The 22,342-nt window shown below is 32.5% G+C and overlaps 1 protein-coding gene across 1 annotated transcript; it reads left to right on the forward strand.

Moving 5' to 3' along the window:
* The first annotated feature begins 18,163 nt into the window (after positions 1 to 18,163).
* On the forward strand, positions 18,164 to 21,096 carry LOC139485016 (toll-like receptor 4). Its single transcript, XM_071269119.1, has one exon. It carries the CDS (start codon positions 18,164 to 18,166, stop codon positions 20,669 to 20,671), a length of 2,508 nt encoding a protein of 835 aa, XP_071125220.1. The 3' UTR covers positions 20,672 to 21,096.
* The last annotated feature ends 1,246 nt before the right edge of the window (positions 21,097 to 22,342 follow it).

The raw sequence follows: 22,342 nt of genomic DNA on the forward strand, positions 1-22,342 counted from the left end.
TTGATTTGCATCTGCGGAATTACAATACACCAGTTGCTACGAAGATTCAAGATAATATCTATGTAGACAATTTGCTTACAGGAGTCAATACTAGTGATGAATTGAAAGAACTGTATACGGAATTGAAAAGCATTTTTCATGAAGCTTCAATGAATCTTAGGGATTGGTGTTCAAACTCAGCACAGTTCATGTCCGATATACCGAAGCAGGATCAAGCAAACAGAGAGAAAATGAAAGTACTTGGCATTAATTGGACTATCAAAGATGATAAACTTTCAATGTCTGGACCTAAATTAGAAACTTTAGAATTGTCAAGTTCGAAGTGAGAAATTTTGCAATCAATTGCATCAATATTTGATCCGTAAGGATTCTTTTCACCAGTTACTTTGCTAGGAAAATTGTTATTACAAACATTATTGAGTAAAAAAGTAGAATGGGACTTTAAGTTATCCGAAAATGACTGCGACTTATGGAAAGAAATTGCATTTGACATTAAACAAATACAAACCCATACCTTTGATAGGTACATAGGATTAGATGGCAAATGTTCATATCAGTTACTTTGTTTATGTGATGCATCAACAAAGGCCTATGCTTGTGCAATTTATTTGCGTCATGAAATGGATGAATCATGCCGAGTCGACTTGATTTATTCCAAAACCCGCCTTGCTCAAATTAAGAAAGTCAGCATACCGAGATTAGATCTCCTTACCGTCATCATTGGAATAAGATGCTTAGCATTTATTGAAAGCAATCTAAAGATCACTGTAGAGAAGAAAACTTTATGGACAGATTCGCAATGTGTCATTCATTGGATAGCGTCGAAAAAACAAATGTCAACATTTGTCGAAAATCGTTTAAAAGAGATCAGAAACTGCACTGATACCGAATTTCGTTATGTATCAACCGATATAAATCCAGCTGACATTGCAAGCCGTGGAACACATTTCAGTGAAATTAAATTGAACAATCTATGGTGGAAATGACCGTCTTGGCTCCTGCTTTCCAACGATCGATGGCCAACTTGGTTTTATAATTTGACAACTGAAAATGTTAATCTTTATAAATCAGAAATTTAACCAAGCACTAGTTACCAACAGACCGAACTTTTTGTTGGGGAGCCCCCTTCAGGAGTTAATTGCGATCGTAAATTAGAATCACCATATGGTATGAAATGCGAAAACTTTTCTAGTTTGATTAGACAATTGAGAATAACTGCTTAGGTACAAAGATTTATTAAAAAACTAAAAAAGGACACTATTTCTGGACCGCTTACGGCAAAGGAAATTGAAGATGCAAAATTCATGTGGATTGTTCACATTCAAAGGAAACATTTTGCAAAGGAGATTCATGATATAACTAAAAACAAGTCAAGTAATATTATACGTCAATTAGGTCTTACAATAGACAACAACGGATTAATTCGATGTGTAGGTAGAATTGAACATGCAGACATTTCCGAAAACGCAAAACGACCTATCTTATTACCGAAGAAAGAAACATTTACAAAATTTCTGATTTACAGCTACCATGGGAACTTGTTACATGTTGGAGTTGCTCAAACGTTATCACAAATAAGACAAAAATATTGGATTCCGCAAGGTAGATCGACAGTCCGACATGTTTTACGAACTTGTGGAAACTGCATCCGTTATGAAGGAGGGCCGTATAAGATGCCGCTCATCCCTCCACTCCCCAAGAACAGAGTAACCGAATCAAGTCCGTACACGTACACCGGAATAGACTATTTTGGTCCACTTTATGTAAAAACTGTGAATGGATCTGAAAAAGTGTGGGTCTGTTTATACACCTGCTTAGTTGTGCGTGCAATTCATCTGGAACTGATGCTTGATATGACTACCGATCAATTTTTACTTGGATTCTGAAGATTTGTTGCCCGTTGTGGAACTCCAATACAAATTATTTCAGATAATGCTCTACAGTTTAAAGCTGCAAGTAATGTAGTACAACAGGAATGGAAAAAGGTTCTTTATGATTCGGACATTCAAAACTATGTGTCTAACAAGGGCGTAAGTTGGAAATTCATAGTAGAATTAGCCCCTTGGATGGGTGGTTTTTACAAGAGACTAGTTGGACGTGCAAAGCGTTCATTGCGAAAAACCATAGGAAAGGTTTGTTTGAGCGTTGAACAATTACAAACACTTTTAACAGAAGTTGAAGTCGTGGTAAATAGTAGACCGTTAGCATACATTGGTGAGGATATTGACTCTAATATTGTGTTAACACCGTCTTGTTTCCTCACTCTAAATAAACACACCGGAATACCAGAGCGAATCGATAATGATGAAGATCCAGAATATAAATCACAGTTTAGTTCAACTGATAATCTTTTGGAAATTTGGAAAAAAGGTCAAAAACATTTAAACAGATTCTAGAAAGTGTGGCGTGATAATTATCTGCTCAGCATTCGTGAAAGAACAACCGTGAAACTTAAAGAGAAAAGAGTGCGCTCAAATCAGTATCCACAGATTGGTGACATTGTTTTGATCAAGGACAATCTTCCGAGAGGAATGTGGAAAATTGGTAAAATCATAAACTTATCCAAAAGTAGTGACGCACAATGTAGATCAGCAAAGGTATTATTGCCATCGAAGAAAACATTAAACAGAAATTTGAACTTCTTATATCCTTTGGAATGTCATGATGAAAATTTTGAACAAACTGACAATGTTAATAATATTGAACAGAACTCAAAGTGTGAGACGCAAACCTCATCTACTAGACCTCAGAGACTTGCTGCGGTACAAGCAAAACAGAAAATCCATGAGTGGACGTCTTGATAGTGAACATTGACTTTAATTTGTGTCAAATACTTTCTGTTCCTTGGGAGTGTCGCGAAGGACGCGAGTTTATTTTATTAACTGACAATCTGTGAACAATATTTTTCTTTATGGACTATTAATAATTCAATTCAGTTTAACTTTACATTTATTATCAGAAATTTGTGATACTTATTTTAGCAAGTTTTTTAATAGACAGAAATTATCTCCCTTGAAAACGTGGGCCGAACAAAAACAAACAGAACTTTAAATCAGTATCAATGTATTGTTGTAACATCTATATTATTAATAGAACATTAATCAGAAACTAATAGTTTATTCTTTCGCCACAGTAACTGCAGTTTATTCATAATTACTATTGTTGTCAAATTTTAGGTTTTTTTTCACACTGATTCAAAAACTATATGGTTTCTATGTACTTTTGTCAATAAAAGGCAGATAATTTAGGGATACCGGTTCAAATATGTGACTTTTAAAAGTTACATCGATTCGAAAAATATTTATTTCTAAATACATGTGCTTGAAATAAGGGAGATAAATTGCAACTTACAGTTAAAAGTTTTCACTTCAGGTTCCATTTGATAGGTCACTTCACACTGATTCAAAACAAATATGGTTCTTGATATTTATTCAATCAAATAAGTGAATTTCGGCTGATCTGTTGAGCGTCTCAGCAATATATGTTTACCAACATAATGCAAATAATTCAAAAGCTTTATCATGTATGAATATGAATTTATAGCAATGGTCAATATCTAGTGTTTCGTTTATTTGAAAAACAGAAGGGCGATATAACTGTCATATGAGTTCTCCGGAATGTTCGGTAAAATTTAAATGTAACATACAGGACATAAGATGCAATTTAAAAAAAAAATGTGTTGCTTTCCCTTATAGTTGCAAAGGATTAGTTAAAACAAGAAAAACTATTATACAAATTCATTTTAGGGTACAAATATTGATATCATACAGTAAATATCCGTGATGTAAACAACACGTATGTCACCACAGACATAAATGATATAAAAGTAAGGAGATTTGGTATGAGTTGCGATGAGACAACTATTGGCCTTCCAAAATTGCCACATATTACCGATATATGAGTACTCGTAGTTACTGAGAGTTAGTTCAAAGCAAATTACAATTAATAAATAAATCATGCTCTCCCAGACTAAAGCATCAATCAAAACAATGTTATGTTTAGACAAAGCTGTGTTAAGCGGGTTAGTAATTTTTTAACAGAAAAATGTAAAATAGCGAAATATTGATCTCTAAACGGAAAGTTCATGATAAAATAGCAAAATCAGAAGATCAAACACATCAAGAGAATGGATAACGTAAACGAAACGTGTCTGGCGTAATAAATTTTAATCCTGGTACCTTTAATAACTATTTACACCACTGGGTCGATGCCACTGCTGGAGGACGTTTTATCACCAGAGTATCACCAGCCCAGTAATCAGCACTTCGATGTTGACATGAATATCAATTATTTGGTCATTAAAGTAAATTTCCTGTTTTTGAAAAAACTTAGGATTTTCTTATCCTAGGAATAGATTACCTGATCCATATTTTGGTCCTTTTTTCGAATTTTGGGTCCTCATTGCTCTTCAACTTTGTATTTGTTTGGCTTTATAATTTTATTGATATGAGTCTTTATACATAACGCGCGTCTGGCGTATTAAATAATAATCCGGGTACCTTTGATAAATTATAACAAGTGTCATATTCCTGACTTGGTATATACATTTATCTATGAAAAAAATGGTCGATCAATAAAGGCAACAGTAGTATACCGCTGTTCGAAATTCATAAATCGATTGGGTAAGAAACCAACAAATCCCGGTTACAATCTTAAACTGAGGGAAACACATCAATTATAAGAGGAGAACTACGACACAACCGAAAGACAACATTAAAAAAAGTAACACACACAGAAACGAACTATGATTTAACAATGGCCATTTTATTAACTTGATACAGAACATTTTAATAAAATAAAATGGTGTCATCTGGTTTTGTGGCATGCCAAACCTCGCGCTTTTATGACAATGTTAAATATAACACTAACATGACAACATTACATGATAGGACTACAATACAAATAAATGGGAGAACATATATATGGACAGAGAAACACACGATTAATAGCTAACAAAAGGTGCCAGGTTTAAAATTCAATACGCTAGCTATACAAAAACGTGGTTTTATCCTGATTGCTTCATTTACTTAGTGTATCGATGATAATCTGTTTTATCGTTTTAGATATAGAAAACAAAACAATGTTCAAATGAAACTACCGAAATACGGATTGTGATCAAGCAATGAAGCACCATGATGATAGTTACCTTGATTCTATTTAGTAGCCTAAGACCTCTTTAAGTTAAACATTAATGGTATATTGCATTTTATTGATTTATTTCTTCTGTACCTTAGCTTTCTTTCCCCATCTTTTTAATATCCTGCTTTCGCCACTGTAACCTTGTTTTTTTTAGCCGTTCAGTGTTTCTGTTTTTCGGTTGTTTTCTTCTTAAAGTTGGTGTGCTTCCCATGTTTTTGATTGTTAAACTGATTTATGACTTTTAACCAGCGGTATACTTCTATTGCCAGTATTTAAAATATATAGAACACAAAATATAAATTACTGTAAAACAAAATATAGCTTTAAATGTTATTGAAAAGATTGTGAGTCCTCTATTTTTGGTTCTAAAGACAGCACAAAGAATCCAGTAATTTCCGATATAGATTTAGACTGCCAGGTTATGGTTAAATGTTTTTAGAGCCGACAAATTATCATTAAATTAGACAAAAAAGTGCTGAAAAAAAAGCAACTGTAGAGGAGGGGCGATAGATACAAAAGGGACAGTAAAACTCATAGATCGAAAATAAACTGACAACCCTATGGTTAAAAAATAAAAAAATAAACAGACAAATGATAGTACACAATACACAACATAGAAAACTAAAGACTTAGCAAGTAGTATACTGCTGTTCAAAAGTTTTAAATCGATTTAGTGAAAATAAATCCAGGTAACATACTAAAACTGAGAGACACATATATTATCATATATAATCAGATATTGTGTTCAATTATTATGATTACCAGAAAGATTGATAAAGATTTGTGATAATTCTCAATGAAATGTCTACTTTCACCTTACTTGAACGATGGCTACAATTTATATGAATTAAAGTTTAGAAAGAAGAAAAACATATATCATATTTAATGTGAAATCTTTATAACAGAAGGAATGTGTATGTGATACAGTATTAAATTGTGATAACATAGCATATATCATATTTGTTGAGCAATTATCTATTGACATAATAATCTTGTTTTATTACGAATTTACTGTTAAAGAATTTTGGATTTGTTTATTTTAGAAATAGGTTAAGCTATGTTTATCAGTTCATATAGATAAAAAAAATATTATCAGATTATTACATGGCATTTTTCATATCGCATGTATTATCAGCCCTAGGTTCAATATCAGCCCAAGAGCCGCAAGGCTCGAGGGCTGATATTGACCGAGGGCTGATAATACATACGATATGAAAAATGACATGTTATGATCTTTTTATCATATGCTTCAACAGTAAAGAAAAATAACAGATTCATATAATGATCCTTTTAGAAAAGAAGTTCAAAGAGTGAAAAGTTCAGGGACGTCGGACCCAAATTTTGGTACATTCGATATGAGTCTTTCTAACATATGCCTCAACAGAGAAAAAAAAACCATTTTAACATTTAAAAATAAATATTTTTTTTTTTTTTTTATATTATTTCACACAATATATTTTCCAGTATCCAAATAATTGTTTTGTACACTACTTGGTAATGTTTTTCACTGAAAACGTAGTATTGAGGTGTATTTTCCGGAATTTGCCGAGTATCACCGGAATGCCATGTGATAACGTTACGGAAAGGCATGTGATAACAATCGAAGCATGTGATAAACTTTTCATATCAGCCCGCTAAGCACTAATTGGAAAAAATATGAAATATACGTTAATTTAATGCTATTATCATACGGTAAAATTCATATGTTATTTAGTCTAAGTATATGACAAATTAAAATATAGTATCATACATTTCGTAAAATTAAATAAATTATACCCTTTTTGTGTAGCTTCAGCAACATTTTATGATGGAGAATCGACAACAACATTACCATGAATATACTTTCTGATATATTTTATTTCAGGTGCAGAACATATCAAACGAATTAAATACGACAGTCTTTTCCTGACTTAGTACAAGCATTTCCTTATAAAGAAACATATGTATTAAACCTTATATTATAGGATGTAAAGATAGCCAAACTTCTCTCTTATATGACAGTCGCATATAAAAGCATAACATTGACCACAATGTGTGAGCAAACAAATAGACATATTAGGAAAAATATCAACATTTGAGGTACACCAGTCAGCACTATCACTATAAACCCAAATAACTATCTTCAACATGGAACACAAATTGGCATATCGCCACTGTTTAGTACTATACATATACCAGTGTGTCAACATATTGACTTGTTAGTAAATGTTTGAAAAGTAAAAATGACATATATACTTATATATATATATATATATATATATATACACTGTATATAGATATCTGAAGATCGATTTATTTCATTTTTGGTTCAATTAAAAGCGTCATCATTTAGTTATCAAATGAATCAGACGTTTTATTTAGTACGCATATCGCGCGTTTCGTCAACATAAAACTCATCAGTTGACGCTCAGATCTAAATAGTTTGTTCTTTTGAAATACTGATATTTATTTATATTTTATTATCTAAGTACAATTCACGATTTCAACAGGCCTGTATAATGTATGCAATTGATATAAAGAAGAGATTGGTTGCAATCATTATTGATATAGCTAACCTTATGCTAATCAAACCAGTACAAAAACTTCAAAATATCATAATGAACGTAGTATTCTCATGTAGAATTTTTTTATAAGGGTTTAGAAGCTTAAAAAAATCAGCACTTTTGTCTGACAAATAATTTTGGTAAAAACAACTCGTTTACATCAAATATGAAAACTACATCTGTCATTTTAAACACCTACACCAAACTATTGCTTCCATGTTTAAAAAAACAAGAAAATTCTAGAGACCTATACGTAACTGATGAGGCTTAATCCAGAAACAAAACTTAAACAACATCGTAAATATTCTTTTTGTCCGAAACGCTGCTCAGAACCCACATAGGTCAATATTCATAATGCGCCTCTAATTGAAAAGTTCTGTGTAAACAAAACAAATTTATGTAGTGATATTGGATATTGTTCTATATTCAACAAGTGACTGAGCTTAAATATTTATTGATTTTGAAAGTAAATGACCATGGAAATATATGTGTAAAAACTATTGAGCTATTAAATGTATTCTAAGTTTTAAATCTTTAAAGAACTAATTGTGTGAAATAATCGATTTGTTACTACAAAGAGCCGCATCACAAAATAAGTCAGGGGTATGCTAAGTTTACGGCAAAAGTAATATCACTCCATACACCATAAATTTAACCACATATGTGAAAATGTTTCAGCTTCGAAACGAGACATCATGCATATCCAAATTTACGATATAGATTGAGCTATAGTAAATAACGTTATGTTTACCGTCTATTAGAATTCTATTACAAATATTGACCCATATGCACCAGGAATGCCCACAGTTGATTAATATACAATGTACTACTCTGCCACACTTTAAGTATCGTAAAGGACTTTACCAACTCGTTTGTAATCGTAAATCTTATTTGTTTCTGCTGTATTCGTGTGTTAAGGAAAAGATAAATAATCACTGAGTTCATATATTAGATTTAAGTTTGGGTCAACTAAATTAAAACGATATATTTAATTTACAGTTTAATTAAGAAGAAACACCGACATAGCTAGATAATACAATATTATTTATCTAATTACTACCACACTTTTATATTAATTAGTATAGTAATTTTCATTCTTATTAATAATTGTTTTATCAGTATTACAAACCTTGTAATAAATTCTATCCTATTTTTGGACATTTTTAGAAATTCAAATGTGACGTCACTTTGTGCGTTGATCTCTTTGGCTAACACGGCTGTGAATTTTCATGTGCTGGTTTATGTTGTTTTATGTATCCGTTTTTATTCTGTAGTTAGTCACCACTTCGGTGTTATCATGTATATCTATTATAAAGTCATTTTTATAAATTAACTGTATGTAAAGTATGAATTATTCTAAATAATAAGGATGTTCTTATCCCAGGCAGAAAACCCTAGCTGTATTAGGCACAACATAATTGGAACTTTTGGTCCTCAATGCTCTTTCAACTTTGTACTTTCGAACTTTTTTATTTGAGCGTCAATGGTAAGTGTTGTGTGGACGAAACGTATTTAATTTTAAACCTGGTACATTTTGTTAGCTATTATTTGTGTGTTTCTCTGACGTATACGTTCACCCATTTATTTGTATTATAGCTCTGTCATTTTAAAGTTATATTTAACATTGCCATAAAAGCAGAAAGTTTGGCTAGCCACAAAACCAGGTTCAACCCACCATTTTTTTTCTACAAAAAAGTCCTGTACCAAGTCAGGAAAATTTCAATTGTTATCGTATAGCTTGTTTCTGTTTGTGTTGCATCGTCGTTTATTTATTGTTCACTTCAGTGTTTCTGTTGTTTCGTTGTCGAAATGTACTTTATCTGGTATTGTTTATTTGTGTAATTCTCTGTCCTGAATGCTCTTGTATTTACTTGTACTGTATTCATGTCATTTAATTGTTTTGTTTAGTGTTATATTTAACATTGCCATAAAAGTGCGAGGTTAAGCTAGCCACAAAACTAGATTCAACCCATCATGTTTTTTTTTAAATGTCCTGTACTTAAGATAGAAAAAGGGCCATTGCTATATTATAGTTCGTTTCTGTGTGTGTTATATTTTAATGTTGTGTTTCTGTTGTGTCGGAGTTCTTTTATATTTGATGTGTTTTATTTAGATTTAGCTTGTAACCCGTATTTGTTTTTTTTTCTCTGAATCGATTTATGAATGTCGAACAGCGGTATACTACTGTTGCCTTTATTTTAGACTTATTGTAGCTATCGAAAAATATTTTGTTGTTTTCTATTCTTTTTTCCTATTGATATGAAAGGCGGAAAGGAATAAATTGATAAAGCTAAAGCATTGATAATGTAAACGACAAGTTATCAACAACAACAGTGCCCTCCCCCGTCTAACTCACCTTTTGATTATATCTAGATGCGAACATTAACAGAACTATTCATGTGCATTGAGATGATAAACTTTCGTTTGATCTATTTATATAAAATTTTGTCTGTCCCTATAAAATGGTTTAGTTATCTTTTCAATATTGATTTTGTATAGTTTGCATAACGATCAATTGTTGCACTTTAAATATACTTAAACGCAGAAGAATCGCACCATTGAATGATCGTAGATAAAATGTCAAATATGGGTACAAATCTACTCGATTTTAAATTTGATATATTAAAACTCATTAATGATATTGGACTCAATATATCTGTGTCCCAGGCCAGCGTCGCCTTTCTTTTTTTCAATAAAATTCATAGATTTCAGTATTGATAGCCAAATATACATTTTTGTATAAATAAACATCGTTAGCAACTCCTTATCATCTCAGTCTTTGGTGCAAATTGGTGCAAGCTTTACATAAATAGGAATTAAAATACTGCAAATGGGTGCTGAAACAGGAATAAATAAAATCGAAAAACATTACTGATGGCCCTTGATTCGGATGCGACAGGAGTGCCAAGACTAGTTTCCTGCTAACGGGAACAGGTTATTGAACACCACAATGCAATACACCGATCCCAATTGACTGGAGACGCGTTTAACACCAGTGTCCTTATTAATTTGTTTTACATGAATCAGACTATACTGTAACACCGAAAAGATCAATCCGCGCAGTTGGAGCAAATGGGTACCAATAAGACATAATAAATGATAGTCCATTAGAGCCATATACAAAATCAATTTAAATTAGCAACCTCACCTATTAACAACAAAATTGTTCGGCAAAAAAATGCCACAAACGAGCGTCATAGACTTGCTATAGACAATGACAACAATAGGAGATGACGTCGTCGGGCGTAGGGTCCTTTCTTGACAATTTATCTCCTAGTCCGATTGCAGTAGATTTTGCACCATCAAATTTGGGGCCATCAGTAATGGATGGCCGTTACTATCTTAGATTAAAGCATTGTAAGGGGCGCAGTAAGAATGTAATGTAATTGAGAATGGAAGGACAAGAATCTGGAGAAAAGGAATCAGCTACTTGTTTAGTATATGTAGTTATTTAAATATATTTTAGTTGCCATATTTTACCATAATTTTTGGTCTCACATGGTTTATACTTTTTAGCATGTTAACGCCCGTGTGCATATCACTAGAGTCACAATTAACCATTTTCTGTCATTCTATTTCTTTGCCTTAGTTCATTTATAATCCCAAAAACGATATATACATGAATTACAAAGTAGGAAAAATGGAGACTGACTGAGACCAAAATCTGCAAATAAACTAATGACACTTTTTTGAAAGTGCTGAATGTTATTCCAATGATATTCACAAAATCTGGTACCTTTGATAACTATTAACACCACTGGGTTGATGCCACTGCTTGTGGACGTTTCGTCCTTGAGGGTATCACAAACCAAGTAATCAGCACTTCCATGCTGACATTAATATCAATTGTATGGTCATTTTTATAAATTTACTGTTTGCAAAAGTGTAAATTATTTGAAATACAAAGGATTTTCTTTTCCCAGGCATAGATTATCTTAGCCGTATTTGGCACAACTTTTGTGGAATTTGGGTCATCGAGGCTCTTAAAATTTATACTTGTTTGGCTTTCTAACTTTTTTTTTATCTGAGCGTCACTGATAAGTATCATGAAGACAAAACGCGCGTCTGGCGTAACAAATTATAAGCCTGGTCCCTTTGATAACTATTAATACAGATACATGTAGTTCATTTGTGCGTATATGTCCTGGTTGCCTTTGAAGGTTCTATCATTTAATGATATGTTTTCAACATTCGTTGTATGTAATAGTGTGTGCACTTAATATTTACGAACATTGTCCTTACACCAAAGAGTACCATTCATTTGTTTGACTTTATAATCAATTATAACGTATTTGTTGTAAATTTCAAAACTTGTAATATTTAAGATACCTTGATTTAATGTGTCACTTTTTGTTCGGTTCAGTATATAAATGTTTTCGTCCTTAGATAACCCATTTCTAGATTGATAGGAATGTTTTAAACTTAATCGATCATTACTTTATTGGATGCCATTTTAGTCTGTCATTTGTAGTAAGTATTTAAAATCATATGAAACTACAAATTTGAAACAAAGTTAAATAATTTTTAAGCACTTGAAAAGGATTACTGTAAAACAAATACTTTTTCGACAAAATCATTTATCGTATCAATTTTGAAGAAATGAAATGCAACTGAATTATTGCCCACCACTACTCCTTATATTTCCTTATCCTTTAGTTCATATTAGGCCATGTTTTAGCTAAATTCGTGGTTTGCTAAGCGTTCTATAATTCTGAAGAGTGATAATATTTTGTGTTGTCGTACACAGTTCACTTATGATAGTATTTAATTCAATGCCTCGTCAGTAACATACGTAATTCATGAATAGATATTCTTGGAATCAACTTGCTAAACAAAAGACGATAATATCAACGAAACTGACAATACGCGCATCATTTTGCTTCGTTATGATTTTCGAGAATAATTCATTTATATTAAAACAAAAATTAAAAACGCAAAATCTCCAAAACTAGCAGATAAACACAATCAACGAAAAATGCTTTTTTTCCCTCGATACATCTCTTGTATTTTCGGGTACTGCGTAACTGTACGTGTGATACCTTAATTTGATAAGTATATATTATTCTAATATGTTTAACATGGATCGTCATTTGATCTGTGAGAAACCTCTCCTGGTCGTCTAGCTGCTTCGAATGAAACTTTGTTTACAAATAGTTTTTGATTGACAAGTTCAACTTGGGGGCTTGATATGGATTGCGTGGCTGATATTGATATTGGCCTCGAGGGCTGATAACCGACATTGACTTGCGGCTATTATTGTTAGTGGCCATGCAAAAATGTGCATATCAGTACAAAATATGTTTCTTTAAAAATGGTATCAAAAACATAATAAACAATAAGGGAATATTCATGAAGCCCAAACAAGGTTAATTTACAACTGGCTGTTAATTATACTATCCTTCGTATTCATTATTAAACAGTTGAAAATCCTCAGAATTTGTCATTTTAATCTGTTTAAGGCTAACTTGGAACCAGAATAACTAAATAAAACTTCGCTATTGTTTCTTTGAATATCGCGCGACATACCATAAAACGGAAGGGATATCCCCAAGTTCCCGAAATAGACCTTTCCAACAACCTCGACACTGACTATTAACACCTACAGTTTACAGGAGAAATAGAGGGGTCATATCAAAGATAAAAATCATTTATGTATTACATGCATGTATCATAACCATGTTTCTACATCTTCGATTTTAACGATATTATGAAAAAAAACCGAATATTTAGCAATAAGCCATTCTGGATTTTCTGTAGTTTCCTCTTTCTTTCGCATGATACTTATCGCATTTTAAAAAAGTTTAAAAGCATAAATATTTCACGTCAATATATTCACATTCGAAACTATGGCATCTTCGGTAATATGATTATTGACATCTAGTTGTGCGATTTTTCAACGCACAATGGAAGTCGAATTCGCTTGCCAATAGCTGGCAATTCGTTTTTGGAATGTTATTTGATATGACACAACATTTTATCATTCCCATAGTAACATAATAACATATAAGACATTGTAACTGGAAAATCTGCATGTCCAAAACGTGTCCGAAACACATGTATGAACATTGTAGACGTTGATTCTCAACATATTGAATATAATTGATTTTATAAGTTATCTTCGTGTCCAATGAATCAATTCCGTCTATTTGTTTTAGAAACATTTTCTCCATTCCCGGGCATAATCACTACAGAAAACACGTCTTATGTGTTGTAAGAAGCTTGAACTGCTAAACCTAGCCTGTTGGAGCACTTCTGTTGATCCAAGTTCGTTCTACTGCAACCCGCTGCATATGTCATGCCCATTTTACAACCCAAAAATATATATTGGTCAAAAGTAGAAATTTTAGGTTACGATATTATGTATCTCTTTGTTTTTTCGGAGCCGTTCCGATTTCTTGACTTGGTACATATTTTCCGACTATTGATTATATATCGCTGTACCTCAAAATGTTTAATGTGTTTCATTCGTGGTATTGTCCATCTAAAAAGATGAAAAACATGCTTTGTGAAACTCTCCTGTATATTCAGATATTCGTAATTTTATTTTTAACCATGCTAGTATTGTTGATGAGACTTTTTATACATATGTCTGATAATGAAAAAAAACCTTTTTACTATTGAAAATATGTTATTTAATACTGCCTAAATCTGATATGAAATTTTAGTGAAGCGAAAATGTATTTTATACTCATTATAGTTGACTTGTATTTGTATAATAATATAAGAAAAATGGTTTATAGTCTCTCATAACTCTTTATAGAGTGGCTCTTGTTGTTAACTTGTGTTTTAAAAAGCTATATATTCTATGTCGAAAGTTATGTTTACATAATTTTTTACACATTTTGTTCTTTTTGCTAGCTTATCATAGCTTTAATCTCATCTTTCAGAAATAAAAAATAGAATATTAAAGATTTCCCATCCAGACTCTTATATATATGCCTTGGCTGTATTTGGCAAAACGTTTGGGAGCTTTGGTCCTCAATGCTCTTCAACTTTGTACTTTGTTTGGCCTTTTTAACATTTTTGATTCGAGCGTCACTGATGGGTCTTTGTGGACGAGACGCGCGTCTGGCGTATATACGAAATTTTAATCCTGGTATCTATGATGAGTTTATTCATACTCAATCCAAAAATAAAACTAAAGAATTTAAATCATTACAGGGTTTGTAATTATAACAAGAAAACTACCGTTGTTGTAAATGAAAATAGGCAATCATATTTTTTCCCTTTCAATTCAATTACTGATCAATGGCAATTATATTATATACAACCATATTTTTTAATATTTCTGAGACGACCACTAACATTTTACCTATTGTAGTCGTTGTCAACTGAAGTAGAAGACAAGTGTTGAAAAGGTCTAATAGTGATACAGTCATTAAAGTACAATGAAAGCAATGTTCCTGTAAAAGTAAGTAAATATTTAAAAGACCGTTTGACAGAGGGGCGAAAGATACCAGAGGCACATTCAAACTCATAGAACTATAATAAACTGACAACGTAATGGCTAAAAAAGAAAAAGACAAACATGAGTACACAAGACACAACATAGAAAACTAAAGACAAAAAAAAACCACGAACCCAACCAAAAACTGGGAGGATCTCAGGTGCTCCGGAAGGGTAATCATATCCTGTCTTGTTGCTCGTGTCATTACAAACCCGGTTAATAGTCTAATTCGATAAGCCATATTCGTGAAAGGGGAACGACATAAGGAGCATATCCTATATCATTCATGCAAATGATATTCAACAACGGTCAACCAAGTCGTGATGTTAAATTTACGAAGGGATGATTTCAACTGAACCACTAGGAACTCGTGGTTTAATAGCTTCATTCTGAGTAGCAACACTCTATCAAGGAAATCATGACAGGACATACAAGCCCGGGAATGTCGTTTCAATTGGAAGTTATATACTGCGTATGTATGCGTATGCGTTGTCGGAATGTTTCTACAAAAAAATGGAAATTCACAATTTGGAAGTTGAAATCATCTTTTTTTGTCCAAAAGTTTTGTTTTCAACCGATAAGATATGAGACAAACTAAGTTATATCTGTTGTATCCTTTATTTCTAGTTCGATGGGATAGATACGTTCAACATAGCCCACGAATTTTGAATTATTTAGTGAGAGAGCATCCTCTTTTAATTTATAATGGAAAGTAAAGTGAAAAGATATTGCCATCTTCTTTTTTTCTCCCTAAGAAGTTCCTGTATGACGTCAGACTCATAAGAATAAAGGAACACGTCGACAAGATAAGGGACACAGAAGTTTCCCATGGGAATGCTGATAGTCTATTAAAAACACGTCCTCCAAACGTAACACATATGTTGTCAATCAAGAAATCAAGCATCTTAATAATGTCTGTTTCAGAATTCATTAGACTTAGGGTTATTTTTTTTAAAGTAGAATGTATACCTCCCTACTCCCTTCGGAGCAACCGAGATTACCCCCAGTTGTTGGTGGGTTTCAAGTTGCTTAGTCTTTAGTTTTCTATGTTGTGTATTGTGCTTCTTTTATTAGTTTGTTTGCCTTTTTAGCCTTGGCATTGTCAGTTTATTGTCGACGCCTGCGTGTGACTATCACTCTGGTATCATTCGCATACATTTTAAGAAACTTATATCTACGTTGGCCTTTCTGTATTATGATACAATGCAGTACCAACTCGAGATCTTTCAATGTTTTTTTTCTAAATTGGAGTGGGATACTTGTGTAACGTGTAGAAATATCCAATGTTTGTATACTATTGCAAGATAAAAGATCTTTGAAGTTTCTGTATCCACATCTGAATCACGCCACTTCTGAAATAGACAGTTCACAATAACTTTAAAGCCCGGCTTTAATTGCTAAAAAAATTGATGTAAACAATTAAGAAAGAGGTTTCCTGGAGCACTAGGAAAACCCAGCAATTTACCGTTGTTTGTAAGGACACAGATATAGTATAGGTATCAGTGATGGAAGATCCAGTTCTTCATCTTTGGTGGAAATTCCAAAATAACATAGAACAGACCTATGATTATCTAGGATTTCCTCTTTAGTAATTGTCGTTGGGGTATATGGTGAGTTTCCAAATAAAATTATCGATATCTTTCTTATTCATTATTCAGGCAGTTAATGTAATGCAATTTACACACATACACGATATTGTTAGGGTCTTTATATTTTGGGACGACAACATAATAGTCATAAAGGTAGGACACGTGTTTTGCAATATTTAGGTCTTTAAAGATTGACGGAGCATAGGTATTGATAGACCGATGTAGTTTCTTCATTCTAATTTGTATCAACGACCTCACTGCCTTAATTTATTCGGAAAGGGTATATACGTCTTCTTTCTTGCGTATAACCCCTTGTCTGACATATTCCTCGACTAAATTCATCAGTTTTATGAAAATGTGTTTTCAATTAATTGATTTAGGATCACGACATTTGGGACCTTTGGATAACACATTTCGTAGGGAAGTATTATTGACAATGTTGATGTCACCAGTATTAACGTGGCCAGCCGGATTTAATATGATAGGGGAAGTAGCACAGGTGCAATCAGGAGATCCTGCAAAACGTGTTTGTAATTGAAAAAAAATAGTTGTAATTGGTTTGGTTTAAGTGGAAATGATTGGTACATACTGATCTACTTGTGTGAAATATAAATCCCGCAGAAATGTCCTAGTAATTCCTCAATTACATGTACTTCTTATTTTAGCAATATGGTAATCACACAGCTGATTTGTTTACTTGTTTGATTTGTTTTGAAAATAGATGTTAACGATAACTAGTATTGAAAACAAAATGTAGCTCTAGCACTTAATGCCAATGTGAAACCTCACGAATAAAATATTGTGATCAGGACTTTTAAGTTTTATCCAGAAAGCTCTCCCACAAATGAGCGGTTTTTGATATTGTATCTTTACTAAATTTCCGTCCTTTCGATTATATCAAATTATCAAGTTTGTATACGATTACCATACTTAGGCTTTGATCATTACGAATTGACACTTTTAATTTTCGAAATTTAGCAATCTACTGTCTTTATTAACAAATAGTAAAACAAACAAAAATAACCAACTCGGAGGAAAATTCTAAACGGTTAGTTCCTAAGCAAATGAAAAAAATCAAAAGCTCAAACACATCAAACGAATGAATATCAACTGTCATATTTCTGACTTGGTACAAGCATTTTTCAAGTAGAAAATTGTGGATTATACATGTAGCTAGTTTAACATGTCACTTGCATGACAATCGCACAAAAAAGTAATAATGCTAAAGGCACAACAATCACTAAATCTATAAATGAATGAAATAATTTAGTAAAGCTCTATGTACTTTGTGAAAAAGCCAAAACAAAAGAATACATATATAAGCTGTAATTGTGAAATCCTCTAACCGAAAACCTATTTCAAATGCTCTAAATGTTCAAGTATATATTAATTACATATTGGTTTTGTCGTCTTGTGATAATTTAAGCACTTTTCATTTCAGAAGTATGGCAAATACACTACTTATTTTCTTTCTCACGTCTTTTGTTCTTATGATGCCAGTAAGTGTACAGACGAAACCAGCATGTTTCTTTAATCAAATATGTCGATGTAAAACTTCAAACAAAAGACATGTCGACGTTGATTGTTCACATGCAAATCTAACGAAAATACCTTACCTGCCAAGAAATGTGAGCAGTGTTGATCTAAGTTACAACAATATATCTGATATACCGGAATATCATTTTGAGGATAACAATGCTTTAAGTGAAATTAATCTTTCACAAAACAAATTACACTTTCTCAAAAAGGAAATGTTTTATGGTCTGAGTAGTGTTTTGAAGCTTCAGATGAACAATAATAATATAGCAAAAACTACAAAAGATGTGTTTTTATATCTACGAACACTATCATATTTAGATGTTAAGAGGAATAATATAAGCTGGAGCAATTACAACGTTACATTTCCTCACTCTTTACTTACATTGAAGATTGATTACAATTCGTCTCAAGATATCATTCATGAAATGCCACATTTAGAGACTCTGGACGTTCCTGGATTATCTGGGCACTGTTACATACACACCGTGAAAGCGGATACGTTAAGAGCTGTGCCAACCATACATGCATTAGATATTTCTGCTTGTAAAGTGAATAACATGTACAATGGTTCATTCAGCTTTATGCGTAATCTGTCAAGCCTAGACATATCTTTTAACACGTGTCTAAGGTTTGATGGTTTGGAAAATGTGACAGTTGACCTTCCATTTACATCGATAAAGATTCTGAAATTTAATAAAATTCATAAGACATTTCAAATGAATACGAAAGTTTTGAAGCGGCACTTTTACCATTTAAGATATACCAACTTGCAAGAAATGCATGGTGATAGTAATAGAATCCAGCTCTTCGAAGATGGAGCCATACAACAGCTTCCATTTTCCATTCGAAAAATCTTTATGTCCGACAATGAATTTTCGTATGGCCAATATCTTTTCGAGTTGATAACTTTGCACATTGAATTTGTCAATGCTTCGTTTTTGTTCAGTTCGCGAAGGAACAATGAACACGAAGAAATGTGCGAGCGTCCTGACGAATCCTGTTGTAATCAAGTTTGTAAACCAATTCATACACCTGATGAACTATTCCGATATAACACGTCTTGGAGAGTATTGCCAATTCCTCGAAAATTAAAAAAAGCTCTTTACAAAGAATGCTTTCTCCGCTATGAAATTCCAAAGTTTTCAGTTGCAGAAAATATAGTAGAATATATAGATCTAAGTTATAATATTTTCTATTCGTGGATTGGTCCACTTCTTACTTTTGATCATGTTCAATATTTAGATTTATCTAATAACATTTGCTCGAATGTGTCAAAGGTATTTTTTCAAAGCGTTCCAAATGTAATAACATTACTCCTACAAAATAATCTACTTGGATTTGTACTCCCGGATGACACTGAGGGGGAAATAATGCAACATGTGCCAGCCCTTCAAACGATCAATTTGGCAGATAATAGGATTCCAAGTTTATCGTATGCATTTTTCAAATCTCAGGCAAATTTGAAATACATAAAATTAGCAGGAAATATGATAGATAATATTACTTTTCAAATTAATCACATGAAACAGTTGTCAAATTTAGATCTTTCTAATAATAGAATTTCAAATTTAGATGAACATTCTCGTTTTCAATTAGAAAAAGTGTACAAAGTCAACAACAATTTTTCCATTGATATAAGTGGGAATCCGTTAAAATGTAGTTGTGATACAATAGACTTTATTAAGTGGATGTCAACAACAAAAATCAGGATTCACAATAAACATAAAACATCATGTCTGACGTCTCATGGGAACTCTGAATCATTACTGAAACCGAATAGAGTTTTTGAAAAGCTTTCGAAGGAATGTTTGTCGTATTCTTCTTTGATTGTTGGCACAGTAGCATCATTGGTCGTTTTCTTGTTTATTCTTATTTGGGGCATATGTTACCGCAATAGGTGGCGGTTGCGATATATGTATTACATGGTGAAAAATAAATATCAAGTGCAAAATAAAGGAAACTATAACAATGATAGCCAATATGAGTACGATGCTTTTGTTTCATACGACAACAACGATAGATTTTTCGTTCATGACAAACTTTTGCCTTGTCTCGAACGCGAAGCTGAGTTGAAGCTGTGTATCCACAAAAGAGATTTTCTACCTGGAAATGACATCGCAGCAAACATCACATCGGCAATTCACAACAGCCGAAAAGTTGTCATTATGATGTCACATAATTATCTGGATTCGTATTGGTGTATGTTTGAATACAACATGGCAAAAGTGGAAAGCATTTATTCCAGAAATAAGGAAAACATATTATTTCTAGTATTTCTTGAGCAAATGTCACCAAGAGATTTACCAATGATGGTATTAGAGTTAGTTCAATCTAGCTCTTACATCGAATATCCAAACGATGAATTTGGTGATACAGTGTTTTGGAATAAATTAAAGGAAGTTTTATCCCAGTAATCATTCTCTCTTCCGATGTTCAACTGCTTACTTGAATACTAGATATGGAAGTATTTGCGCAAATATAGATATTTCATACGCTTACCAATAAAACTTTGTAGCAAATAACAGTAACATTTAAGGATAAGATATTTTGTAAAACTTTACAAACAGTTAAATAAACGTCTGGATAATGATTTCAATAACATGTACCATTAAAATTGAAATTCGTTTGGTAGGACTCAAGAAAAGTGAGAATACGGATTTTTATTAGGAAAATCAGAGAAATATATTGCAACTAACGAGTGACATTCAGTTTAATCATCACACACAAAATGATGCGGTATGATTTCAAATCAGTGATCTACCTCCTTGTTGAAAGGGTACTACGGCATGGATTTTATTATACGATAACAAGTTTGAAGAGTTTAATATGTCTTCTGTGTTATATTTTTTTAGAAGGACTTGCCGTGATGAATGTTTATCATATATAAAACACATGTCTCCACATATAGTTTAACTGTACTTTTAAAAAAAATATCTTTCGGGTTTTTTTTTACGAAGCAATACTTTATTCAGGCATTATATATAAAACGTATATACAGAGATTAAAAACAGAGAAACAGCGATATACATGTTTGTTTTTCTCTGCCATGTAAATCACAATAATGTTGTTGTAAAGTTCCTACTGACAGATAGAAATACTACACTATGCTATACTATACTATACTAGACTATATCCCAAACTTCTCTTGCAACAACATGGCGCCCAGCGTCTTCAATAAACCTTTACAAACTCTGAATCTTTAAAATGCATTGCCCGATAAGATCAAAACCCTTAGCAACAACGATGTTATACAATAATATTAGAGATGACCACGGATAATTCCGATTTTGAATAAAATCTTGAATGAGCGACACGACGTGTGTCACTAGTGGAGTAGGAAATTGTTTCCATGACAACTGTGTCAACCCTTAGATTTTTTTGTTTGAACGGATTTTATGTCGGTTTTACTTGTTTGTTCAGTCTTACAATTATATTTTTTTGAAACACGAAGTATGTGTTTCTCAACAGGTAAAAGTATGGTTTGTCCTCTCCATGTACAATCTTATAATATTTAAAACTTTTATCTTCTGTAAACACTTTGTGTTACTTAACATGTATCGATGTTTTGTTTTTGCCTATATCGTAGGGTAAGACCAAATACATTTTTCAATCAGTAGTAGAACAAGCACTGCTTGCCCTTCAGGAAATCATTACTTTTTTCTCAGCAATGTTTTGTTAATTTGTTTGTCTTTTCGTCGTTATGTTCGTGGGAATGGTGTTATGGTTGGACTTCTCGCTTGTTTTCTCCCCAAGCACAACTTAAGTCTCCCTTCCGTCAAGTGATTACAATGAATCTAAATACTAAACTAGATATATAGTGTATCTAATTTTAATATAGCATATGTTTCCTCCTGTAACAGAGTCTGACGAATTTTAAGCATACACGTCAAGAAACCCAATGAAATAAGTTCAAATAAAAGTAATCTAAATAGACTGGTCCTTTTACATGGGACGTACATTGTACAGGTATCTCAGACATCCTTGTTGTCAACTATCAAAGCCAAACAGGTAAATGACAGCGAAACAGTCTTTTATCTAAATATCCTATTTGGTTAATTAATCTAATATCAAAATGCTCATTACGC

Source organism: Mytilus edulis, chromosome 8, assembly GCF_963676685.1.
Source record: "Mytilus edulis chromosome 8, xbMytEdul2.2, whole genome shotgun sequence".
Classification (NCBI taxonomy): domain Eukaryota; kingdom Metazoa; phylum Mollusca; class Bivalvia; order Mytilida; family Mytilidae; genus Mytilus; species Mytilus edulis.